The 26,759-nt window shown below is 45.2% G+C and overlaps 1 protein-coding gene across 4 annotated transcripts in view; it reads right to left on the reverse strand.

Moving 5' to 3' along the window:
* LOC121545081 (kinesin-like protein KIF13B) overlaps positions 1-26,759 on the reverse strand; it is a 70,180-nt gene that overhangs the window by 139 nt on the left and 43,282 nt on the right. For 2 of the 4 annotated variants that reach the window (XM_041855460.2, XM_041855457.2), the window contains exons 10-39: positions 24,057-24,169; positions 23,730-23,841; positions 23,312-23,524; positions 22,820-22,930; positions 22,512-22,646; positions 21,658-21,788; positions 18,757-18,843; positions 18,400-18,593; positions 17,887-18,175; positions 17,542-17,704; positions 17,303-17,449; positions 16,868-17,017; positions 16,364-16,486; positions 16,033-16,206; positions 15,531-15,688; positions 15,088-15,220; positions 12,942-13,091; positions 12,812-12,841; positions 12,607-12,706; positions 12,276-12,402; positions 12,073-12,128; positions 11,779-11,903; positions 11,326-11,601; positions 10,742-10,894; positions 10,357-10,434; positions 10,159-10,212; positions 9,887-10,016; positions 6,384-6,516; positions 1,512-1,568; positions 922-1,009 (exon numbers count right to left, since the gene is read on the reverse strand). In XM_041855460.2, coding sequence (XP_041711394.2) covers positions 1,517-1,568; positions 6,384-6,516; positions 9,887-10,016; positions 10,159-10,212; positions 10,357-10,434; positions 10,742-10,894; positions 11,326-11,601; positions 11,779-11,903; positions 12,073-12,128; positions 12,276-12,402; positions 12,607-12,706; positions 12,812-12,841; positions 12,942-13,091; positions 15,088-15,220; positions 15,531-15,688; positions 16,033-16,206; positions 16,364-16,486; positions 16,868-17,017; positions 17,303-17,449; positions 17,542-17,704; positions 17,887-18,175; positions 18,400-18,593; positions 18,757-18,843; positions 21,658-21,788; positions 22,512-22,646; positions 22,820-22,930; positions 23,312-23,524; positions 23,730-23,841; positions 24,057-24,169 — 3,897 coding nt within the window. In that variant the 3' untranslated portion in view covers positions 922-1,009; positions 1,512-1,516. Of the gene's footprint in view, positions 1-921; positions 1,010-1,511; positions 1,569-6,383; positions 6,517-9,886; positions 10,017-10,158; positions 10,213-10,356; positions 10,435-10,741; positions 10,895-11,325; positions 11,602-11,778; positions 11,904-12,072; positions 12,129-12,275; positions 12,403-12,606; positions 12,707-12,811; positions 12,842-12,941; positions 13,092-15,087; positions 15,221-15,530; positions 15,689-16,032; positions 16,207-16,363; positions 16,487-16,867; positions 17,018-17,302; positions 17,450-17,541; positions 17,705-17,886; positions 18,176-18,399; positions 18,594-18,756; positions 18,844-21,657; positions 21,789-22,511; positions 22,647-22,819; positions 22,931-23,311; positions 23,525-23,729; positions 23,842-24,056; positions 24,170-26,759 lie in introns of those variants that run through there. The other 2 variants (XM_041855461.2, XM_041855458.2) reach the window with 2 other exon arrangements.

The raw sequence follows: 26,759 nt of genomic DNA on the forward strand, positions 1-26,759 counted from the left end.
GAGGGGAAGGAGGGAGGGAGGGAGGGAGAGAGAGAGGGGAGGGAGGGAGGGAGGGAGAGAGAGAGGGGAGGGAGGTGAAGGTAGAGGATGGAATGAGGGGAGTTAGACAAGGAAGAGTTTGTTTAGTACTTTGAATTTCCTAAACTAAGCACTGCCTACTCTAATCTCTCATGTGTATGTGGACAAGGTCAGGGTCCTCTAAATTTTCATTTTCTGCTTTCTTCCTTAGATTCCATTGCTTATGGTGTCATTATGTGAAGTCATGCGATTCCTTTGTGAACAGTAAACACACACCTGAGGGCGAGTCGAGCTCCACCCCGACCCACATGCCCTCTGCGAACTCTGTGTTGCCCACGTAGCGCACCGTCCCGCCCTTATTGGCTCCCACCGTCACGCACGCCCCCTCTCTCAGCCAATCGGGCAGCACGAAGTCGCAGCCGCCGTCCTCATCGTCCAGGATGATCTCCAACCTCTCCAGACACCCTTGTCCTCCTCTTCCTCCCTCCTCCTCCCCCAGGACACACTGCTGCAACGACTTCAGGTCCGACGTGCATACCCTCTGCACTGAGAAGGGCTTGTTGCCCGTGGCGATGCTGTTGATGTTAGAGCCGGGACCGGTGGTGGCCATTTTGTTTTCGTACTGAGGAGATGCAGCAGTAACACCGTTCCAGTCAGCTCGCTGCTGCGGATGGGTTCTGGGTAATGTAGTATCAGGAGCATTACTCCCCTTTAGCCCCACCCCTGCCTCTAGGAGGGTGAGGGAGGAGGAGGGGCGGAGGGGGGGGGTGGTGGGGTGGTCGCCACTGGCGACGGCAGAAGCCTCGGACAAGGTTGCCGTAGAAACGCTAGTGGAGAAGTAGCCGCTGGAGGCCTCGCTGATGGGGCTGAGGGGGTAGTCATGCGGGTCATGCTGGGAGGACGGAACAGGAAGAGGAGGGGCATCAGGGGACTCCGACCACCTGTCATTGGTCAGGGCCGGGATCAGGGCTGTCCTCACTACCATAGCAACCTACAGGGAATTGACGGCAATGGCAATCACACCTCAATGACAGGGATTTAAGAATTATTCAACCCAACTCAAGACTGACTGGAGCAAACCATGACATCATACTGCCTGCCTATCACCACCACAATTATCGTTACCACCCCGACCACCATCATCGTAATGAGATCCTCAGATCCACTTGCTTACTACCAATCATAGCGTCATATTACAGTCAATACCATAGAAATATAATTAATTATATTTATATGGTCAATAGACTGTTTCAGCCTGAAGAGTTGTTGTAAACTGATCTCTAACTAGGGTTGCTAAATTCCGGTAACTTTCCCAAAATTCCCAGGCCTTCCAGAAATGCTGTTTGGGGGATTCCCAGATTTCCTGCTTATTCCCTTGTAATTCCAGGAATCTTCCAACCAGGATTTCTGGAAAACCGGGGAATATTGGGAAATGTCCAACTCGGAACTAGAGTGATCTCTAAACAACTAGCTACAACTAGACTGGAACATACCGGTTCTATCCGGATCCTGCTGTCTTCAGGCCCTGTCGTCTGCATGATGATACGAGGCTGCCAGGGAGAGAGAGAAACACAATTATGTTCAATGGGATAGAAGAAACACTGTTCAATGAGATAAATACATCAGTATTCTGTCACATTGTACATAACTACGAGTTTAATATAAAAAGCCAAAAAGCTCAGTCGATTATATTCAGCTCTTTACAAAAATGGTTTTAATCCCTACAGAATAATATTTTAATCCATTGTGGTGTTATCTGTCTTTAAAGAGTGACTAACAAATGCAGCGTTGACAGAAGTGGAACCATGGCATTGCTAAATCTTCTTGCATTAGCAATACATCTAGTCTATATGGAAATTAAACAGCAAGCTTGGCTGGGCAAAACCAAAATAGTGTTCAACGACTTTAGACTTCACTATATAGGCTATAGACATAACAATGGTATTAAATAAGCAACCCATCAACTATTTTCCTGACAAGAGATGTAAGGAATCACTTCGCTATGTAAACCGCTCATGTTGTTCATCCACTTATACAATTGCTTCAAGGTTCCAAAAAAATAAAAGGCATTCTTGGAAAAATATGTTTAATTATTTTCTGTCTAACTGCTTTTATGTTCTTCCACTACCTCAGGGTTTCCATAGCTCTGTCCTGGGGCCCCCCCTGGGTGCACGTTTTGGTTTCTGCCCTAGTGCTACACAGCTGATTCAACTAATCAAAGCTTGATGATGAGTTGGTTATTTGAATCAGCTGGACAAAAACCTAAATGTGCAGGACCAAGTTTGGGAAACCCTGCACTACTCATTCAACGGAGGGCCGAGTGTCTGGGGGATTTCACTCCTCCCTTGTACTTGATTGATGAATTAAGGTCAGTGATTAGTAAGGAACTCCCCTTACATGGTTGTCAGGGTCTTAATTGAAAGGAAAAGCCAAGAAACCAGCACACTAAGCCCCCCATGGAATGAGTTTGACACCCCTGCCTTAGAGCAATGCTTCGAGGCGCCATTATAACACTAGACAGCTCGAGAAGATGGGGAAAGAACCAGATTCTTGGAGAGATGTAGGGAGTAATAGTTTGCCTTCTGTGTTAAACGTTTTCCCTCCATTGAAGCTTAGATTTAGATTTTTATTGGGATCCCCATTAGCGACAGCTAGTCTTCCTGGGGTCCGACACATAACGAAAAAGACATTACAAACAAAAATACTTTACAATTCACATACAGTATCAGGCATAAGTTTGGACACACCTACTCAATTTTTACATTGTAGAATAATAGTGAAGACATCAAAACTATGAAATAACACATATGGAATCATGTAGTATCCAAAAAAGTGTTAAACAAATCCTTCTCTCAGCCAGCTTCATGAGATAGTCACCTGGAATGACGTTTGAGCCAATCAGTTGTGTTGTGACAAGGTACGGGGGGGTATACAGAAGATAGCCCTATTTGGTAAAAGACCAAGTCCATATTATTGCAAGAATAAGCAAAGAGAAACGACAGTCCATCATTACTTTAAGACATGAAGGTCAGTCAATACAGAACATTTCAAGAACTTTGAAAGTTTCTTCAAGTGCAGTCGCAAAAACCATCAAGCGCTATGATGAAACTGGCTCTCATGAGGACCTCCACAGGAAAGGAAGACCCAGAGCTACCTTTACTGCAGAGGATACGTTCATTAGAGTTACCAGCCTCAGAAATTGCAGCCCAAATAAATGCTTCACAGAGTTCAAGTAACAGACACATCTCAACATCAACTGTTCAGAGGGGACTGTGTGAATCAGGCCTTCATGGTCGAATTGCTGCAAAGAAACCACTACTAAAGGACACCAATAAGAAGAAGAGACCTGCTTGGGCCAAGAAACACGAACAATGGACATTAGACCGGTGGAAATGTGTCCTGTGGTCTGGAGTCCAAATTTGAGATTTTTGGTTCCAACTGCCGTGGCTTTGTGAGACGTGGTGTGGGTGAATGGATGATCTCTGCATGTGTAGTTCCCACCATAAAGCATGGAGGAGGAGGTGTTATTGTGTGGGGGTGCTTTGCTGGTGACACTGTCTGTGATTGATTTAGAATTCAAGGCACACTTAACCAGCATGGCTACCACAGCATTCTGCAGCGATACGCCCTTCCATCTGGTTTGGGCTTAGTGGGACTATCATTTGTTTTTCAAGAGGACAATAACCCAACACACCTCCAGGCTGTGTAAGAGTCAGATGGCAGAGTGAAGGAAAAGCAGCCAACAACTGATCAGCATATGTGGGAACTCTTTCAAGACTGTTGGAAAAGCATTCCAGGTGAAGCTGGTTGAGAGAATGCCAAGAGTGTGCAAAGCTGTCATCAAGGCAAAGGGTGGCTATTTTAAGAATCTCAAATATATTTGGATTTGTTTAACACTTTTTTGGTTACTACACAATTCCATATGTGTTATTCCATAGTTTTGATGTCTTCACTATTATTCTACAATGTAGAAAATAGTAAAAATAAAGAAAAACCCTTGAATGAGTAGGTGTTCTAAACCTTTTGACTAGTAGTGTATATTTAAAAACATTAACATAGACAAGCAGACTTGCACGCATACATACATTACTACATATCCACTAAATGACCAAAAGTATGGGGACACCTGCTCGTCAAAAATCTCATTCCAAAATCATGGGCATAAATATGGAGTTGTTCCCCCCTTTGCTGCTATAACAGCCTCCACTCTTCTGGGAAGGCTTTCCACTAGATGTTGGAACATTGCTGCAGGGACTTGCTTCCATTCAGCCACAAGAGCATTCGTGAGGTCGGGCACTGATGTTGGGTGATTAGGCCTGGCTCGCAGTCGGCGTTGCAATTCACCCCAAAGGTGTTCGATGGGGTTGAGGTCAGGGCTCTTGCAGGCCAGTCAAATTCTTCCACACCGATCTCAACAAACCATTTCTGTATGGACCTCGCTTTTACGCACTGCAGCACTCGACAGTCCCGTGTTCTGTGAGCTTGTGTGGCCTACCACTTCGCGGCTGAGCAATCGTTGCTCCTAGACATTTCCACTAAACAATAACAGCACTTACAGTTGGCCGGGGCAGCTCTAGCAGGGCAGACATTTGACGAACTGACTTGTTGGAATGGTGGCATCCTATGATGGTGCCACGTTGAAAGTCACTGAGCTCTTCAGTAAGGCCATTCTACTGCCAATGTTTGTCTATGGAGATTGCATGGCGGTGTGCTCGATTTTATAAACCTGTCCGCAACGGGTGTGGCTGAAATAGCTGAATCCACTAATTTGAAGGGGTGTCCACATACTTTTGTATATATAGTGTACATATGCCTTAAAGACATGCTCCGGTACTTTGGCGACTAGTATTTTTCAAACTTCCCGCTTAGGGCTGGATGTGTCAATGTGTAGTTCATACATGCATAACCTATGAGCAGAATTACTGTTTTACCTCAATTAGCTACGAAATCCCTAGTTTGAAAGAGCTCCCTAGCAATTCAAGTTCCAGCCAATGATATTCAGCCCCTCTCCATTTGAGTGACAGGTAGCAAGATACACACAAAGCAGAGCAAGAGAGAGCAATGACGGGGTGCACATATCTGCACATACAGTACCAGTCAAAAGTTTAGACACACCTACCCATTCCAGGGTTTTTCTTTATTTTTACTATTTTCTACATTTTAGTGTTTTTGAAGACATGTAAATGCCATTTGCTGCATTCTAGCGCAAAAAAAAACAAACAACTCTATTAGTGCCTGTCCTTAAATGATAACAAATAAAGTATTTTATTTTGACATAGTGGCTCAGCCAGTCCACAAGGTGACAACCCTGGATTATGGCTCTATATAACACTGTGCGTTGCCTTGAATTCGTTCTGGATTTGGGGACTGGTGGGGTAAGTATGTCTGTCAGAGCTATATGTAAGTTGATTATACAGACAATTTGGTATTTTCAACACAATCATTTTTCTCACAAAAACAAGAATTGATGCAGTCAATCTCTCCTCTACTTTGAGCCAAGAGAGACTGACATGCATATGGCTGTTAGAAGCCATTGCATCACAGTGCAATAATGACCATAATCCCACTAGACAGCTCTAGACCGCTCTACCCCCAGCCTCACCACCCCAGGTGTGCCCATCTCTCGCTGTGGAAAACAACTCTAATCACAAGTGGCAGGTGGGAATCATTTCAGCGCTGCACAGTGTATCGAGCTGTGTCTTTCTGAGAGTAGCTCGTCTTAAAACCTTTAATACAAGAGTGTTTTGTCTGCTCTGTTGGAAGCTGAGTGTATCATTCACTAGTTTAGACACTTCCTCTGAATGCTCTAAAAACCATCTCCACTTTCCTCCACTCCACTCAAATGCAGAAAATGATATGCCTTATTGTGATAGTAGCACCTGGTAAAAGGCCTGATGGATGAATTGAGCAAATCATCATGTCATATTACGTGGAGAGAAGAAAAAGGACATATAGGCAACACTGAAAAGAAGGCATGGATTAGAGCACTCATATCGGAGACCGTGAACTACAGTGGAGTATAGACCAACATCAACCATCCATTGTCTCTGGGCTCCCAGTGATTAATTGCTGTTGTGGCTAGAAATATTGTTCGGTTTATTTGGTGGATCACAAGAAAATGGGAAAGGCTTCAGTGGGGTTACAACAGGGTTTCCCAAACTCGATCCTAGCCCCCGCCCCACACAGCTGATTCAAATAACTAACTCATCATCAAGCTTTGATGATTTTAATCAGCTGTGGGGGGGGGGATTTAGACCAATGGGGGGGGGATTTATACCAATGACCATTCAGCCTTAGTTGCTGGACCAAGGTGATAAGTAACCAAGTGACCTTTGGACTAAGGTCAGGGGGGGTGTGATCCCTACCTGTAGGGAGTGGGGCGAGGGCGCAGGGGCTCCTTCTTGTCCTCGCGGGCTGGGAACAGGGACTTGAGCAGTTTGGGCATCTGCGGCATCAGGGCTTTGACTGAAAGATAAGAGGCAGCAAGCCCTGAACGACCTGAGGGGAGAACCGGTGAGGGAGGTGGAGGAAAAGAGAGGGTGAGGCGCAGGAAGACGAGAGGGGAGGAGAGGAAAGGGAGTAGCAGCAGGAACCGGAGGAAAAGAGGAAGTGCAGGAGGAAGTGCAGGAGGAGGTTTGGAAGGTAGGGGAGGTGCGAGAGATTAAGACAGGAAGTTGAAAAGTAAGCCCAGGAAATGACCCCCAAAAATAAAACATGGCTGGACCAGGTCAGAGAGACAAGACAAAGAATTGATTAAAATAACTGAAAATAAAAATATGATTTTACCATGTAATAACATATTATAATCTCTGGATTATAATCATGAAGATTGCAAATTAATCTGAATGATTAATTATCATTGGCCATACATACATTAAAATGACATCGCTGAGAGAGTGAAATCAAACAAAGAAAAAAACCACAGGAAATGTTACTACTGTATGTAACACAGGTACACGCACACACCAGGGTTTCCGTTAGGAAAATGTGGCGCCAGACAACATGACCGGGAAGATTTAAATTGACCGGCCATTTGAGAAATCTATCGGACCTACAGTGGGGAGAACAAGTATTTGATACACTGCCGTTTTTGCAGGTTTTCCTACTTACAAAGCATGTAGAGGTCTGTCATTTTTATCATAGGTACACTTCAACTGTGAGAGACGGAATCTAAAACAAAAATCCAGAAAATCACATTGACCGTCATCTTGAACTTCTTCAATTTTCTAATAATTGCGCCAACAGTTGTTGCCTTCTCACCAAGCTGCTTGCCTATTGTCCTGTAGCCCATCCCAGCCTTGTGCAGGTCTACAATTTTATCCCTGATGTCCTTACACAGCTCTCTGGTCTTGGCCATTGTGGAGAGGTTGGAGTCTGTTTGATTGAGTGTGTGGACAGGTATCTTTTTATACAGGTAACGAGTTCAAACAGGTGCAGTTAATACAGGTAATGAGTGGAGAACAGGAGGGCTTCTTAAAGAAAAACTAACAGGTCTGTGAGAGCCAGAATTCTTACTGGTTGGTAGGTGATCAAATACTTATGTCATGCAATAAAATGCAAATGAATTACTTAAAAATCATACAATGTGATTTTCTGGATTTTTGTTTTAGATTCCGTCTCTCACAGTTGAAGTGTACCTATGATAAAAATTACGGACCTCTACATGCTTTGTAAGTAGGAAAACCTGCAAAATCGGCAGTGTATCAAATACTTGGTTCTCCCCACTGTATATACATTGGGTGCGTAACCCATTAGGGCAGTTAGTTAACTATACTGAAAAAATATATAAACGCAACATGCAACAATTTCAGTTCATATAGGGAAATCAGTCAATTGAAATAAATTAATTAGGCCCTAATCTATGGATTTCACATGACTGGGCAGGGGCGCAGCCATGGGTGGGTCTGGGAGGGCATAGGCCCACCCACTTGGGAGCCAGGCCCACCCACTGGGGAGCAGAGCATGTGAGCGGAGTTGAGCAGTTGGAAATCCTTCTTAGCGCTCATGGAGCGCTCCGGTCCAACTGCTCCGCTAAAAACCACTCCACGCTCACAGGGGGAAAAAATTCAGCTCCAAATTCGCTCCATTCATTAAAATCACAATTTAACCAACACCCATCTATTTTTGTGACGACCTGGACCTACCATTTGGTTTTGAAGTATTGAAACCAAACCATATGGATTTGAATGAAAAGTATTTGAATAAACATAAAAAAGGTGAATGTAAGACACATTATTTCAAATAGGCTACATGTCATATTAAACAGTATATTAACACTCTAAATAGTGGTCCTCTGTAGCTCAACTGGTAGAGCACGGCGCTTGTAACGCCAAGGTAGTGGGTTCGATCCCCGGGACCACCCATACACAAAAAATGTATGCACGCATGACTGTAAGTCGCTTTGGATAAAAGCGTCTGCTAAATGGCATATTATTATTATTATAAATAGGTCAGGTGCCAGACAGGGAGCCTAAGAAGGAACGAAAATGAATTATTTAGGCTACTATTTCAATTATTTCAAGGCTATAGCCTACAAAGCAATACATTGTGAAGCATTTGTGAGTGTGACACAACAGGCTGGTAGGGACGTAAAGCTCTCAGCATATAGACAACATTTGGTTGTATTAAATCATTATAGTCTAGAAATTGCGCATACAGGCTATGACTTACTTAGAAGTAAATACAAATTAAACAAAAAATGACTTATTAGTGCCTTTGAATTCATTTTTAGAAACATGAATTTGGCCAGTCTGTGGCTTCAGGCTCATGCGATGGTGCCTGGAGAGCAGGCCAGCAGCAGAGAATATCCTCTCCACCCCTCCAGAGCCACTGGGGATGCTAAACACCTTTTGGCCATTCTTGCCAGGCTGGGCAGGGATGCAGAGTTTTTCTATAGGTAGGCCTAAAGGTTTTTAGGCAAAATAACCCAATCAAAACGGAAAGCTCCTTGAACAGGGGAATATGCCAGGCCTATTGGGCCAAAATCATTTATGGCCTATTGTATAGATAATAGAACGAAAATGAACGCAACGTTTAAGAGATCTGATTTTTAGTTCATAAATACTTTGCTACAAATACACGCTTAGTTATCTACCCACCTCGTTCCTTTCTGTTAGCATGTGCATGTAGTAAGTACACCATCATGCTTTCGGGATACGTTTCAGATTCCACAATGATTCTTTAGTTGTGGACATTACATCACCACACTCCCTCTCTCATTCTTGGTCCTCATCTTTGTAAGTCACCTTGATTTAGCACCTGTGTGTTCTATCAGTTTCTTTATAAAAAATATTTAGTGAACTCCATGACAGTAGCTAAAGCAAGGGACTATAGCAGCACACAAGTAGACTACAAATGCATGCTGGGCCGGGCATGCCCTGAGCTCGTGACGTGAGCGCTACTGGAGCGCTACTGGAGCAGGCGAGTAGAAGGCCGACACTCCAGCCTTTGGAAATCTAGCTCCGCACTCCAGTCAAATTGGGCACGCTCCGCTCACATACTCTGCTAGGGAGCCAGGCCCAGCCAATCAGAATGAGTTTTTACCCACAAAAGGGCTTTATTAGACAGAAATACTCTCCCCCCCAATTACCGATTCACGGAAACCCTGGCACGAACACACAAACAGAATTAAAACACAGTTTAAACATAAGATACAACCCTAGTAGATAGGACAGACAGACAGACTGAATCACACCAGAGGTCTACTGCACAGAAAATACAAGGACGACAGGAGAAGAGAGAAAAAGAGAGAGAGTGAAGTTCAAGACTGAGGTAGAGTCAGCCATTTAGCAGAGCAGTTTCAGGGGGAGAAAGGTAGAGAGTGGAGGGGGGGGGAGTAGTAGTGTAGAGGGAGGAGTCAGTGCCTTACCTTGCTCTGGGTCCTGGCTCTGGTTCTGGGGGGGCATGGTGGGGGGGGAGGAGGAGGGCGAGGGGCGAGGCAGAGTCCGGCTGAACTGGGGCGAGGTGATGAAGATGTCCTGCTGGCTCTCCCAGCGACTCTGGAGGACAGAAGAGAGGAAAGAACAGCAGAGAGAGAGAGAGAATTAAAAGATGTGAGGATTGATTCATGTACTTTGGGCTCTGGAGTTGTTCAGTTTGAACACTAACAGTTGTATAGCTTCAACAGGGTTGTATTATCACCTTGTTGTCATCCAGATTGCAGGTAGAAGACAGCTCCTGTCTGCTGCCAGAGAGCTGAAGAAGAGAAAGAGAAAAAGGGAGAGAGAGAAAAAAAGAAATGTCATGACCTCTGCTGCCTAAACCTATTAAATAAATCAATATAGCAAGGACCCAGTACCCCAACAGACATGACTTTTGTAGAGAGAATGTGCCATTTACCCTGTGTACACTGGGGGAGCTGAGACTGCGTCTGTTGCCCTTCCCTTTGCCTGCCAGGTGCTCCTTCACTGCCACCTCCTACACACACACACAATAAAACACAGTCAAAACCAGGAACAGGCAATAGAAGCAACAGTACTGAATTGTGCAGCGATGGACCAATACAAATGTTAAGTGTTAAGCATGTAGAGGGTCCTAGTGTGTAGTGGGAAAAGGCACGAGTACTCGATTAAAGGTTTCTATTGGTTTACTAATAATTGAATACAAGTACTCAAAATGTACAAATGCAACTATTTAGCAGGTTAAACTTATAAGCACTGAAAACATGTCTAACTCAACACAGACATTGAACACAGTCCATCCCAAGTGCTAAGTGTGTAGTGACCTGTCGTAGGCGGTCCAGAGTGAGGATGTTCTCTACGGCCAGGACACTGCGGAGGTATTTCTCGATGGCCGCCTCGTTGTCGGCCGACTTGGGGTTCTCGGCGCTGGCAGCTAGACGAGCCAACATCTCCCTGTCCTCTGAACCCTGGGCATCCTGAGGGAGACGGGAGAGTTAGTAGAGCTGCCAAAAAGCTAAAATATCTCCTCCCCTTCATTGGCACTGGTCGGCTCAGTTGGTAGAGCATGGCGCTTGCAACACCAGGGTTGTGGGTTCGATTCCCGGGACCACCCATTCGTAAGAAGTATGCACACGTGACTAAGACGCTTCGGACAAAAGTGTCTGCTAAATGGCATATTATATTATTATACTTTATTAAAATACACTACTTGACAGAGGAAAACAATATGGTGGAAGCCAAGGGCATCATTAGGTTGGCTTATCACCTTCAATTCTGTGCAATGAAGGAGAGGACAGACTTTTAGACAACTGAGAGCTATAGTGATTGTAGTAAGTTACTACAAAAAAGAGCCATGGTAACTGATTATAAATCATAACATTTCCTGTGTCCCTCCTGTATGGCTTACCCCGGGGATGTTGGAGACCACCTCGAAGGTGACCCCACAGCCGGAGATGGTGGAGCGCGTGGACATCCTCTTCAGGAGGTTCTGGGCGAAGCCCTGTCTTCCCGGGTTCAGGTTGACGCAGATCCGTTTCCTCAGCACCAGCTGCATGTCTGCCGGGTGGCTGAGCTGCACCACGCAGCGTACCGTCAGATACACCCTCTGCTCTGGGCACGCTCCGCCGCGGCTCAGCTGAGGACACTCATGCACTGTGGAGTCCCATGACGCCTCAGCTTTTACCTAGTGGAGAGGGGATGGGGAGGAGCAGGGTTGTGTTCATTAGGGATCATATGGAAGAGAGCCGACTGAAACGGAGAGGGACTACTTGGACTTGCCCAATGAGAAATGCTCGTTTTGGTTTTCCGTTGTAAAACGTTTTTCTACGGTAAGCCCTAATGAATAGGACCCGGTGCCTACCTCTCCATCGTAGTGTTTGACAATCTGCAGGTCGAAGAAGTCGTCCTCGTCCTCTCCGCTCAGAGTGGCGTCCCAACCACCCGCCTCCGGGACCTCCAACGCGTCCTGGGAACTGAAGTCATCCGCTGGAGAGAGAGAGGGGAGAGAGAGAGGGAAAGAGAGAGAGAGAGGATAAGAGAAAGACATTCACTACTAGATGAATGAAAGTGACAATTCAATGATTGACGTAATGTCACTCTAGAACAGTCAGAAAAGAGAGAACGAAGAAAAGAAGAGAGTAGAGAAAGAACTTACCACTAAGGTCCAGGAAAAGCACAGGGGTATGGGTCTCCATTCCAGGTAGGGGGACCCTGGAGAAACAAAGAAACATTAAACAAAGACACTTGTTGAATAATATGGACATTTCCCATAGGAAAACGGTTTGATCCTTTTACATCTCCATCTAGATCCAAATCGCTTGCAAACACGCACACACGCACATTCCCGGTCTCTCTCACCACTCTGCGGGAGCTCCTGGGATGCCGCTGCCAGCTGAAGGTACCATGACCGCGTTCCTCTCCTCGGTCAGAGTCAGACGCCATTCCAAAAGCTGGGCCTCCCTCTCCACGTCCTCCTCTGTCTTCTCTGTAGAGGGAGCACAACAATGTCAATGTCTTTCTTCCTCAACTCCACACAGATGTTTTACACAGATGTGTAGGCAATCAGAGGAATGTGATTCCTGCCACCACTTCCTCTACCTCATTTCCTGTGCCCTTTGACCTGCCGCCCAAACTTATACAGTACTTCCTCCACTACACATTGACTGTTGTGTGTGTGTGTGTGTGTTACCTGGCTTGCTGACCAGGGTCTGGAGGTGTTGGTCCAGGTACTCTTGTCGCTTGGTGAGAGCCGTCAGCCACTGGTGACGCAGACGCTCCAGATCACGCTCCTATTGGACAGAACACACACCAACCAATCAGATATAGCGCCAGAAGCAATCATTGAGTCTTACCACTATCTGTCTCTCAGTAGAGATAATCTAAATGTTATTTACCTGATAGCTGTCCATCTCATCACCCTCCACCTGTGAGACAAACAACAAAATACACAATAGTATTAGTCCAAAACACTTTCGTAAATGGCAGCCATTTCTTTCTTCCTGTATAGTAATGTATGTGTGTTACCTGTATGGGTTCGTTGTTGGCCTTGGCCTGGCATGTCTGTCTGATCTCCACACAGCCCACGGACACGGCCAACAGCACCTCAGCTATCAGGGGCATGGTGCCGCTGTCCTGCACGGACCTCACCTCCACCTGCAGACGCCTTGACTGGCCCTGCGGGTGGGGGTGAAGGAGAGGGATAGAGGGAATGAAGAAGAGTTCTGAACGTCAGTCACCTGTTCGCATCCTGTACAATGGATTAAAGTGAGCTCCTTTCGACCTCGAATTAGTCCTTTTGGACGTTTTTCTTGGTAAGACCTTTTCCATGACATGCTTTTGGACCCGAGGGACACACATGGCATCAACACAATATAGAAAGTTGCTTGTTCATTTCAAATGGTAGATGTACAGTGCCTTCAGAAAGTATGCATACCCTTTGACTTATTCTACAGTTTGTTGTTACAGCCTGAATTCAAAATGGATTAAATAGATTATTTTCTCACCCATCTACACATGATAACAATGTGTTTTCAAAAATGTTAGCAAATTTATTGAAGATGAAATGCTGAAATATCTCATTTACATTCAGTATTCACACCCCTGAGTCAATACTTTGTAGAAGCAACCTTGGCAGCGATTACAGCTGTGAGTCTTTCTGGGTAAGTCTCCAAGAGCTTTCCACACCTGGATTTTGCAACATTTGTCCATTATTCTTTTCAAAATTCTTCAAGCTCTGTCAAATTGGTTGTTGATCATTGCTGGACAACCATTTCCAGGTCTTGCCATATATTTTCAAGTAGATTTAAGTCAAAACTGTAACTCGGTCACTCAGGAACATTCACAGTCTTCTTGGTAAGCAACTCCAGTGTAGATTTGGCCTTGTGTTTTAAGTTATTGTCCTGCTGAAAGGTGAATTCATCTTTCAGTGTCTGGTGTAAAGCAGACTGAACCAGGATTTCCTCTAGGATTTGGCCTGTGCTTAGCTCCATTCCGTTTCTTTTTAATCCTGAAAAATTCTTAATGATTACAAGCATACCCATAACATGATGCAGCCACCACTATGCTTGAAAATATGGAGAATGGTACTCAGTAATGTGTTGTATTGGATTTGCCCCAAACATAACACTTTGTATTCAGGACAAAAAGTGAATTGCTTTGCAATTTTATTTTGCAGTATTACTTTAGTGCCTTGTTGCAAACAGGATGCATGTTTTGGAATATTTGTATTCTGTACAGGCTTCCTTCTTTTCACTCTGTCAATTAGGTTAGTATTGTGGAGTAACTACAATATTGTTGATCCATCCTCAGTTTTCTCTTATCACAGCCATAAAACTAACAGTTTTAACGTCACCATTGGACATGGTGAAATCCATCCCTGAGTGGTTTCCTTCCTCTCCAGCAATGGAGTTAGGAAGGATGCCTGTATCTTTGTAGTGACTGGGTGTATGGATACACCATCCCAAAGTGTAATTAATAACTTCACCATGTTCAAAGGGATATTCAATGTCTGATTTTTTAAAAATCTTTACCAATAGGTGACCTTCTTTGCAAGGCATTGGAAAACCTCCCTGGTCTTTGTGGTTGAATCTGTGTTTGAAATTCACTGTTCACCTGAGGGACCTTATAGATAATTGTATATGTGGGGTACAGAGATGAGGTAGTCATTCAAAAATCATGTTAAACACTATTATTACACACAGAGTGCAATAATAGTGTTTTTTGCAATTTATTATTTGACTTGATAAGCAAATATTTACTACTGAACTTATTTAGGCTTGCCATAACAAAGGGGTTGAATACTTATTGACTCAAGACATTTCAGCTTTTAATTTTTTATTAATATGAAAAAAAATTGAAAAACATAATTCCACTTTGACATTAAGGGGTAGGCCAGTGACCAAAAATCTCAATTGAATCCATTTTAAATTCCGGCTATAACACAACAACATTTGGATGAAGTCTAGGGGTGTGAATACTTTGAAGGCACTGTATGAAATGCTATTTTCTGAGATAAGAACAACTTGGAATTGCTGATTAAGCAGGGAAAAATATGTATTTACTTAAAATTGCAATGACAAGAAAAAATCCTGAATAGATATAAACTAAATTACAGCATTACATTGGCAGGAGAAAACGGAAAAAATCAAACACACACACAGGTAACACTTACCTGTCGTAGTTGGAATATGCCTCCGGTGCGTACATCTCTGGCAGGTATGACCTCTACAGGCATGAAGTCCCCGTTCTCGTTGATCTCCAACACCTGGATACACATCTCCAGACGACGCGTTACCTCACTCCACCTGCAGGTGGAGACACATACACAGGTCATGATGTCATTTAGAAGGTTGCTTTTATGTAGAAATGGAACCTGTATCACTCTGTATGAGCGTGTGTGTGTGTGTTTAGTGTGTCTGTACTGTGTACCTGTCCTGTAGTGTGTGTGTGTGTATAGCTGACCCGTACAGTGTACCATATACCCGTTCCTTGGGTGTGTGTATCTGTCCCGTAGTGTGTGTGTACCTGTCCATGAGTGTGTGTGTACCTGTCCATGAGTGTGTGTGTACCTGTCCCGTAGTGTGTGTGTACCTGTCCATGAGTGTGTGTGTGTACCTGTCCCGTAGTGTGCGTGTCTTGGCCTGTATAATACTGAGGTCCCAGAGGGCAGGGTTCCTGCCGGAGTCTGCCTGTCTGTGTCCGTACACCTCGATGGCCACTGCCCCCTCAGTCAGATACTCTATAAACTCCTCTGTTACCGCCACACCTATCTCCTATTGAGAGGGAGAGAGGGAGAGAAAGAGAGACAGAGAGAAAGAAAAACAGCATTGGAAAGGGCAGAAATAATAGCATAGACCACCACCGAAAGAACAGAGGTGAATTAGCATTACATTAACACACTAGAGCGGAACAATACAAATGCTGTAAGGAGATAGGAAGGGTCCTGGTTAATCCAGACTGAACACTGCACTCACCACTAGTTTAACCAGGCTACCTGATTCATCCTGAGCTACATACGCTATCTGCAACATGACTGAAATGTAAATGTCTTATGTCCTGTTGGACTGTTCAACATTGTTGCTTTGGCAATACAAGTACTTTTCATTGAATGTCATACCTTGCAGCTGTCGAAAACCACCATGCAGTGCGGTTCCTTGCTGCTGGGGGACGAGGCGGAGGGGTCCACCTCTGGGGCCACGATGACGGGCTCCGCCTGGTCCCAGAACGAGTACTGGCAGAACACAAAGTTGGACAGGTACTGGGGGAGACCTGTCGCCTGCAGGATCTTGATCTGGAGTAGTGGAACGGGGGGGGTTGATTAAATAGGTTTAAGAGAGAATGAGTAAACTATATTGCTTTCCATTTTTAGAGAGCCAGAAGAGCCATATAAAAAAGGGACTTTTCTCTATGTGTGTGTACGAGTGTCTCCCTATCCGAAATAGACTCACCATGCAGACCAGTTTCCTCTCTTGCACCTCTCCATCAGGGCTGGCCTCATCCTCTCCCCCAGCCATGCTGTCCTCAACCCCCCCCGCCACTCTCACCACCTCAACGTGTAATCTCCCAACCACCTACAAGAAAACCAACGGCACGGGTGAAATCATTTCATAACACGGGGGCATTCTGTACTGCATCATCACTGTTCCACAATATGAGGCTTTCATTTTAGCACATCACCAAGACACTTCGTTCCTTCAAACAATTGACTCAGCGCAGTCATCAAGCTAGAAGACTATTTGTTTTATCAGGTGTGTTACTGCTGGGCTGGAGCACAAGAGTTGGACATCACAGGTTGAGAAACAGGGTCATATTCATTCGGCAATAACGGAATAAAACTGACTTGTCCAATGAGAAACGCTTGTTTTCTAATTCCATTGCAAAAACGCTTCGCTACACAATGCCGAATGAACACGACCCTGGTGTTATGTAGCACTTGAAGCCTGTCTCTTTACCTCCCCCTTCTGGTTGATGATGGGTACTGCATACTGCAGCTTGACGTCGTAGAACAGACAGGACAGGAAGACGTTGGCCACGCCTATCAGACTGTGATTCTCCTGCTCGTCAAAGAACGGGTCGGCACGCTTAAAGTAAGAACGCATCACCTGCAGATGACAGAGCGAGAGAGAAATGAGCGATGGAGCCCTTCCACTTTACATTGCATTTGCGTACATCTGAATGGACTAGAAAAAAAGAGGACTACTAAATGCACTCCATTTGGATATTACGCAAAAACCATGATTTGTCTCTCAGGATTCGCCTTCATTGTAGTCCAAGTTCTCTCCCCGCCACACACTCCATCAACACTGACCTGGCTTAAAGGTTTACCACGTACACACACACACACACACACCCTCACACACCTACACACACAGGTCATTAGAACTCACAGGGTTGTTGTCGTCGTAGTCCTTCCACTCCTGGTAGAGTTCTCTCATGTCCACCATTCTATTCTCCATCTTCTCCAGCGCCCAGATCTGTTTCCCTTTCCCCTTACGCCTCACCTGCACCGCAGGCTCACTCAGCACTGCATCACGCTATGAGGGAGAAACAGCCAGGGGGCTGGGGGTTAGGTGTGTGTTTATGTACACAGCACCAGGTGAGTGTGTTAATGCTCGTGCGTGTGTACCTTGCGGTTGGCGTTGAGGTTAGCAGCAGGTATCTGCAAGGTGACTCTGTACTCTGTGCGTTTGTCCAGCTCCTCTGCTATGAAGCCAGCCTCCTGCACCAGCAGGTTAGCTCTCACTATCTGCTCCCTCAGTTTACGTAGGCTCCGGGTCAACACTGCCTCTCTGAGGGGGTGGGGGGAGAGAGCGAGAGTGAGAGAAAGAGCATCATCATCATCATATTTAATCACACACACGTGTCAACACTACCTCTACAGAATGGAGACCATCATCACTACTGTCAATATCACTGACAATATAACTCATTTACAGACATCCCCACCCACCCTCCCTCCCCCACCACTCACCTCTCCTCGCTCCACTGCCTCAGCCTGCTCTGTGCGCTAGGTGAGTTGGACATGCCTCCCATGCTGAGTCTCTCCAGGCTGCGGTAGTGGGGCTGTCCCGGCCTGTCGGCCTGGCCCTGTGATTGGCTGGGGGCCGTGCCAGTCTGCCCTACAGACTGTCTGTCCGGGTGCAGCCGTCTCCTCAGCTGTTGCAGCTCCTGTTCGTACATCAGCCTCTGTCTCTCCAGCGCCGAGCGCTTCTCCTCCTCGTGCTGCCTCTCTAGGGACTGGAGCACCGCCTGCATGGGGTCTGAAGGTGTCGGACAGGGGCGAGAGCCAATCAGGGACGGGGGTTTCGGATGAGCAACCAATCGTGATTGCAGTGTGACAGACAGACACATTTGTTTCTGAAGGTGTTTATGTTCCTTCCCCCTTCCTCCTTTCCCTCCATCCCTCTCCTTTATACACATCCCTCCATTCTCATCGTTGTTTACAAGGACCTGTGTGTGTGTGTGTGTGTGTGTGTGCCCTCACCATTGTTGCCCAGGGCCTTCATCATGACCTCTGTCTGGGCGAACTCGTAGGAGAAGGAGACCTCGGAGGACACCTCACTGTTGGTGTCTCCGTCCCCATCCAGCTGTTCACTACTGCTACTGTTCTTCATCAGGCCCCCCTCACCCTCCTCTTCCTCACCGCCACCCCGCGACCGCCGCTTAGGCAAGTTGATCCTGTGGGGGAGAGAGGAGGGGAAGAGAGGGATGGGAGGAAAGAGAAAGGGAATGGGTTCAGTACTACTCTTTCCAAACGAGGACCAGTAGTTGAACGAGAATTCACAGTATTGTCAGAACTGTCGGAGCACAAACAGACAGACGCAGACAGACAGACACAGACCTGAAGAAGTGGTTGTTGCCCCACAGGATGCGGTCTCCGTGGTGGAGCTGCTGCGGGCTGGTGCAAGGAGAGCCGTTCACACATGTTCTGTAATGTAACAACAACTTAAGTTCAGCATAATAAAAACATTGTGTAACCATGACATAAGACACATTCTGCAAAAACAACATAAATGCATAACAACATCTTTACTATTATGATGTTTGTTTTTATTGATTATATGGAACCAAGTGACTCCCTGGAAAACATTGCCAATTGTTACTGGAGTGGACTATCCTGGCTAAAGAAAAATCTAATAAAAATGAATGAATGATCCAGTTAGTTCTTTCAATTCTTAAGGGGCCTTGAGGCAACATGACATCACCATCATCTGAAAGCAGGAGATCAGACTTGAGTCTAGAGGTGTGTGTGTGTGTGTGTGTGTGTGTGTGTGTGTGTGTGTGTGTGTGTGTGAGAGTCATAGAGGGGTGACTAGAGGCTAGAGACAGAGGTGGGACCAAGTCACTATTATTTGAGTCACAAGCAAGTCTCAAGGTCTCAAGTCGAGTCACAAGTAGAACGGGTCGGGTCTCCAGTCTCGAGTCAAGTCCAAGTTGTGCATTCTAAGAGCAAGTCGAACCACAAGTTTTTTCAAGTCAAGTAAAAAAAAATCTATACATGCAATGTCTTGTTTAACTACAAATCGAGACGTTGGGACTATTAAGGTTCCATCTGACATTTTTGTCAAAAATGAGTTAGTCACATATAATAGATCTTTAGATGGTTATTCGTATGTCTGTGAAGTTAGATTTTTGAAAAAGTACATTTTATGTATAAAAAAAAAAAAGAAAAACTAGAAAGTTCTATCTGCATAAAACCATTTGAACTTGGCACTAAGGTTCTATCTGCAATCCAATCACAAGCCTGAACAAATACAGACAGACCAATAAGTATGGTCTAGCTAGTCTAGCCAGCAATAATCTTAAAGTAAATGATGTTGTCACATCGTTGTTCAGTGATGACAATCATTCGTCTGATGAGCATAATACATTTCTTAATGTATTTGATGATGTGTTCTGACTATCCTGGTAAAATAGCTAGTCTTCTTAAAAACGGAACATTGTCTAATTCAGCAGTGCCAGATAGAACCTTATGGCTAAATCCAGATTGACATTTCAGAGCCATAAGGTTCTATCTGGAATGTCTCAGGATTTTGATACTTTAGGTACCTTTATCAATTGTAAGCAATTCTGGGATACCAAAAGACCAGTAGGCCTATGCTAGTAATTGTTGATTGATGCCCCATTGCTGGTGAGCTTGCAAAGTAAAGAGTTAATATTATTGATCACCAAACAATTTTTGGAGCTGCATATTTATTTATGGCAATCCTCTCCCCCTACAATTTGACGTTTGCACTGCACCCGATCCTATCGCTAGCTGTACAGCAAATCAGCACTCTATTCGCTAGCTTAATGATTCTCAAACTTTTTGACCTGCGACCCCCCCCCCCCAAAAGGAGTGGTTCAAAGCTTGCGACCCCCACGCACGCACCCGCACAGGGTGAACACGCACGCACAATCGCAGCGCAAATGTAGCCTGTCATTACAGCCATAAACGGTGATGCATTTTCAAAACAAGAGATACAGAAATAAACTGTGTTTTACAACTGCATTTTGAGCTGAAAGTCATTCATGTTAGTAGTCAATATCAACTAGGGATATCATGTCACATTGTCACTTCTCTGGAGTCCAGACCAAGCAGGATCATACGGCCTACCTGTGTGCAGTGGAGGTTGCAGGATCGGATGGAAAGCATGATCTATCTGTAGCTTTTTTCTTACTAACAAACCCTGTCATTCATTTGCCAGAAAATTTTACATCTTCATCTCACAGCTAAGTATTGAAGGTAGTGTGATGTTACAGCTATCTTTAGATATATAGCCAGTACCACCATTGAGGTATGGAATTATAACCCATGCAAACTAGGCCTATCTGAAATATGAAAATGATCAATGAAATCAACAGGTAGCCTATTGTTCTGGCAAAGCTGTGTCCATAGCAGATTGCTAAACCGTATTTTATATGGATAATATTAACGTAGGTAGGCAGGCTACTTTGTTTCTGCCAGGCAAAACCTGAGAAAATTAAACAAGCTCTTTCTGGTCACTAATCTGGATTTGTGAGTCCGCCTTTGCGCGCCAATGCTGATGACTGGTCATTGGTCAACAGTCAAGTTTCGCAATTTTTTGGTTCTGAAACACGTGTTTTGAAACAACATTTGGTGCAATGCCATAGGCCTATGTAAGTGACCAGATCTAATAAGCAAAGCAACTGTTCATTGACAGTTTGCTGGTCCAATCAGAACCGAGTGTGCGTTTCACTAGCCAATCTGTTTTTTTTTGCAAGTGCGATACAGTCTCTGGCTGCGCGGAGAGTAGCCTAAACCACTGAGACTCGGAGCGACAAAACGTTACAAAACCTGCCCAGATAATTTCAAATCATCAGTCTCAAGTCAAAGTCGAGTCCCGAGTCTTAAGGTTCCAAGTCGAAGTCAAGTCTTAAGTTATTTTATTTTCTAACAAGTTGAGTCTCAAGTCAAATTTGAGACTCAAGTCAGACTCAAGTCCAAGTCATGTGACTCGAGACCGAATCTCTTGCTAGAGATGTGTCGCAATAATGATGATTTCAAGAATGCCGATTTCGATGATGTGCGTTGAAATTATGATGACTATAATGACTGCTGGTGTACCGTGACATTTTCTGCGGTGTGAGCCGGTGCCAGTGGGCAAAATTGGTAACAATGACATTTTTAAAACCAGATTTTGGTTGTGGAAAGGCGTCACCTCATCCAGGTTTGCCCCGTTGTGGATTATACTGATGAGGAGGATGATGGTAGAGATGAAGAGGAGTGTTCTATACGTACCGTGAGTTCCTGTGGGGAGTGAGGACCACCCTTTGGTCAGCTGTGATGTTTATGATGCAGTGTTCAGCCTGGATGCCCATCCCACACAGCTGGATATCCTGGGAGTCTGCTGAACCAACCTTAGTGTGCTCCTACAGTACACAACAATACCATGTTACAATGGGGTGTGTGTGTGTGTGTGTGTGTGTGTGTGTGTGTGTAGAATGGCAGGTTGACTCCTAACCCGCAGTCCCCGCGGTTATATTAGCGGGGTGGGCGGGTTTAGGGTCATGAAATATTGCGTGGATCAAAGGCGGGTGGGTGGCAGGCAGGTTGAATAAAGAGAATACAATACCTTATAATATCCATAAATATATAAGTTATATACCGTCTGTAGAGGTGCTGTCTTTATTAGCATCATAAAAGCTGATAGCATTTCAACCACATCAAATATTCATCCAAGCCGACGGGTCGTTTTCTCAGCTTTCATTTTCATTTTGTCAACTAGACTGAAGCATTCATTTATGACATTCTGGTGAGCAAGGGTGTATTTAGTCTTCTAGGGCAACATAATGACAGAAGAGAAGCTGCATGTATCTAATTATAGACAAGTTGACTAACAAATAGCCTACCAAAATGTCAGAAATAAGCAGAAATATATCTAAAATCAGGCCCAAAGAAATCCTGCACCCCCAGTCAAAAAATCTTTACGCCGTCTCTGACTGTAGCCTACAGCGCATTTTCTATATTAGCGGGTTAGGGTCGGGTGCGGGCCTCAGATTCTCACTATCACATATAGTCGTGCGGTTGTGGATGGGTTATTGGAATTGCGGGTGAACAAACAGCTGACCCGTGCACCATTAGTGTGTGTGTACCTTCAGGTAGTAGACCAGCAGCTCATTGAGAGCGGGGTCAGCGTTGAGGTTGACTAGAAAACACTTGTCTTCTCCCACTCTGATGCCAGACGACTGGAGAGAGATGCCCAAGGATTCCAACTGTTTCTGACGCTCCTACAAGACACACAACACAGGGAAACCATACATTCAGATTGGTTGTTTTAATAAGGGCGCATTTCAAAATGTTGTGAAAAAAATCAATAATAAAAATACGTGTCTTATTGGACAATTTTAGAAAGTACCTGTTTCAGAGCATTTTTTTCTGTTTCGTGACCTAGTGTGTGTACCTGTGCGATCTCCTCTGTCTTGCGTAGCTTCTCCTCCCAGGTGACTGTCATCTCTTGGATGAGTTTCTCAGACTCCTCCAGCCTTTCCTTCAGCTCCGGGGCCTTCATAGACTGGACAGGAGACAAGACAAATCAACTCTCTTACTTTTGTTATTTCTCTCCCTTCCCTGTCTCCCAGCAGACAAGATGTGGTAGTTGATGTCATTTGTAAACGGATGTTCCGGTTGAAAAGTCTTCATGTAACCAAATTACAACTAACTGGTCTCTGCTACACCTGATGAAGCAGTCGTTTTCTGGATGCAATAATAAAAAATAAACAATTCCTTATACAACCAGAACGCAACCAGTTTTGCCAGCTGGTGTGGGCTCTCTTCTCCCATCGCTCCTTACCTTCGCCTGTGTCAGTTGATCCCCCCCCCCCATTCTCTCTCCCTCTTTCCTCCTCTCCATCCCTTTTTCCTTCTCTCTCCCCCTCCACCCTCCACCCCTCACCTCTGCCTGTGTCAGCTGGTCCCGTAGTTTCTCCACCTCCTCGCGGAGCTCCCTGATGATGCGTGCATTGGGGTCTTCGTTGACGACGGCGTGGTTGACGATGCTCTTGGCCCGGTCGGCGTAGCGCAGCGTCGACAGCGTCTCGTCGTAGTTGTCGGCCGCCGGGCTCACCGTGGCCACCATGGCCGTGCGGCTGTTGCCGCCCAAGCTGTCCTGGTGACGGGTGGGAGGGAGAGAAAGGAGTGTTGGTAAGAGAGGGAGAATGAAGGAGAAGGACAAGACAAAGGGTTGTCGGGACCAAATCTCAATATGTGTTCAAATAACTAAATGAAACAACAAAGATATGGGAGCGAGAGAGGGAAAGTAGGACGAGAGAAGTTCTATTAAGAGGAGAAAAAGATGTGTGTGTGCGTCTTACCTTAAGCAGCCATGTTAGTACAGAGTCTCTGTATGGGACAAACTTGGTCTTGTTCTTCCCACATCCCTGTTCTGCCAGAGCAGATATGACCAGGCCTAGAGTGGTCAGAGACCTGCAGAGACACACAGAGAACACACCCTCCGTCAAGTAAAATATTGTAACACACACCGGCCCGCTATATAAGCGGTGGCATGTTTTCTGAGTGGAAGTGTGAATCTTTCTTTCATTTGGGAACTTGAAGCTAAAACTAGAACAACTTGGAGCTGTGTGTGTGTGTGTGTGTAAGCATACTTGCATGCGCCTGTGTGTGTGTTTTCAGTGACGTACTTGTTGATGTTGCTGCCCTCCTTCATCCTCTCTCCGGTAGCTCCAGTCTTAGCAGCTCTCTCACTGCCAGCCAGGTCCACCAGGCTCAGCTTACTCACCTTCTCACCACTCGTCTACAGAGACAGGGGGGAGAGAGAACAAGGAGGAGGCGGGTGTGAGGGGGGAAAGAAGGGGGGAAACGGTGGAAGGGGGAGGTTAAATGGGGAGAGAGAGAAAGGGGAAGGTTAAGGGGGAGGGGGGAGGTAGGGAAGGGGAGGGAGTGAGGGGGAGAAGAGGGGGGAGACAGAGAGATGAGATGGGAGGTTAAAGGGGAGAGATGGAGAGGGGTGATTGGGTTGGAGGGAGGGGGAGAGAAGAGAAGGGGGTAGGTTTAAGGGGGAGGGAGAGAGGGAAAATGAAAGGAGGGGGTGAGAATGGATAGAAGTCATTTTAGCAGATTTTCTTTCAATTCAAATAACATCATTGGTGTTCCAATACATGCTAGAAGAACTCCCATCCTGCACACAGTGCTTATTTGGGATGTCAACTTATTGACAGATTTCAGTCAGATTTACTCAATTTTCCCCATCCCGATCATTTCCATGCAGTATACAACCGTTTCCTTGCTCTAACATAAAGGGGGGGAATGTGAGGGAAAAAAGTATTTGATCCCCTGCTGATTTTGTACGTTTGCCCACTGACAAAGACATGATCAGTCTATAATTTTAATAGTAGGTTTATTTGAACAGTGAGAGACAGAATAACAACAAAGAAATCCAGAAAAACGCATGTCAAAAATGTTATAAATTGATTTGCATTTTAATGAGGGAAATAAGTATTTGACCCCTTTGCAAAACATGACTTAGTACTTGGTGGCAAAACCCTTGTTGGCAATCACAGAGGTCAGACGTTTCTTGTAGTTGGCCACCAGATTTGCACACATCTCAGGAGGGATTTTGTCCCACTCCTCTTTGCAGATCTTCTCCAAGTCATTAAGGTTTCGAGCCTGACGTTTGGCAACTCGAACCTTCAGCTCCCTCCACAGATTTTCTATGGGATTAAGGTCTGGAGACTGGCTAGGCCACTCCAGGACCTTAATGTGCTTCTTCTTGAGCCAATCCTTTGTTGCCTTGGCCGTGTATTTTGGGTCATTGTCATGCTGGAATAATAATAATATAATATGCCATTTAGCAGACACTTTTATCCAAAGCGACTTACAGTCATATGTGCATACATTTTTACGTATGGGTGGTCCCGGGGATCGAACCCACTACCCTGGCGTTACAAGTGCCATGCTCTACCAATTGAGCTACAGAGGACCACCCATCCACGACCCATTTTCAATGCCCTGGCTGAGGGAAGGAGGTTCTCACCCAAGATTTGACGGTACATGGCCCCGTCCAACGTCCCTTTGATGCGGTGAAGTTGTCCTGTCCCCTTAGCAGAAAAACACCCCCAAAGCATAATGTTTCCACCTCCATGTTTGACGGTGGGGATGGTGTTCTTGGGGTCATAGGCAGCATTCCTCCTCTTCCAAACACGGCGAGTTGAGTTGATGCCAAAGAGCTCCATTTTGGTCTCATCTGACCACAACACTTTCACCTAGTTCTCCTCTGAATCATTCATATGTTCATAGGCAAACTTCAGACAGGCCTGTATATGTGCTTTCTTGAGCAGGGGGACCTTGCGGGCGCTGCAGGATTTCAGTCCTTCACGGCGTAGTGTGTTATCAATTTTCTTGGTGACTATGGTCCCAGCTGCCTTGAGATCATTGACAAGATCCTCCCGTGTAGTTCTGGGCTGATTCCTCACTGTTCTCATTGCAACTCCACGAGGTGAGATCTTGCATGGAGCCCCAGGCCGAGGGAGATTGACAGTTCTTTTGTGTTTCTTCCATTTGCGAATAATCGCACCAACTGTTGTCACTTTCTTACCAAGCTGCTTGGCGATGGTCTTGTAGCCCATTCCAGCCTTGTGTAGGTCTACAATCTTGTCCCTGACATCCTTGGAGAGATCTTTGGTCTTGGCCATGGTGGAGAGTTTGGAATCTGATTGATTGATTGCTTCTGTGGACAGGTGTCTTTTATACAGGTAACAAGCTGAGATCAGGAGTACTCCCTTCAAGAGTGTGCTCCTAATCTCAGCTCGTTACCTGTATAAAAAGACACCTGGGAGCCAGAAATCTTTCTGATTGAGGGGGTCAAATTCTTATTTCCCTCATTAAAATGCTAATCAATTTTTCTGGATTTTTTTGTTGTTATTCTGTCTCTCACTGTTCAAATAAACCTACCATTAAAATTATAGACTGATCATTTCTTTGTCAGTGGGCAAACGTACAAAATCAGCAGGGGATCAAATACTTTTTTCCCTCACTGTATACAGTATGAAAGCACTCATTAACCAGACTATCAGACAGACATTCATATGGATGTGATTTACAGTCCCAGGTGCAGGGGTGGAGCCTCCACTCACTGTGTGTGTGTGTTTAACTATTCTTGTGGGGACCAGAAGTCCCCACAACAATAGTAAACGAACAAAAAAATTGACCAACTGGGAACATTTTGTTAGTCCCCACGAGGTCAAATGCTATTTCTAGGGGGTTTAGGGTTAAGGTTAGAATTAGTGTTAGAATTACGTTACGGGTTAGGAGCAAGGGTTAGGTTTAAGGTTAGGTTGTTGGGTTAGGGAAAATAGGATTTTGAATGGGACTGAATTGTGTGTCCC

Source organism: Coregonus clupeaformis, chromosome 29 (assembly GCF_020615455.1).
Source record: "Coregonus clupeaformis isolate EN_2021a chromosome 29, ASM2061545v1, whole genome shotgun sequence".
Lineage (NCBI taxonomy): Eukaryota > Metazoa > Chordata > Actinopteri > Salmoniformes > Salmonidae > Coregonus > Coregonus clupeaformis.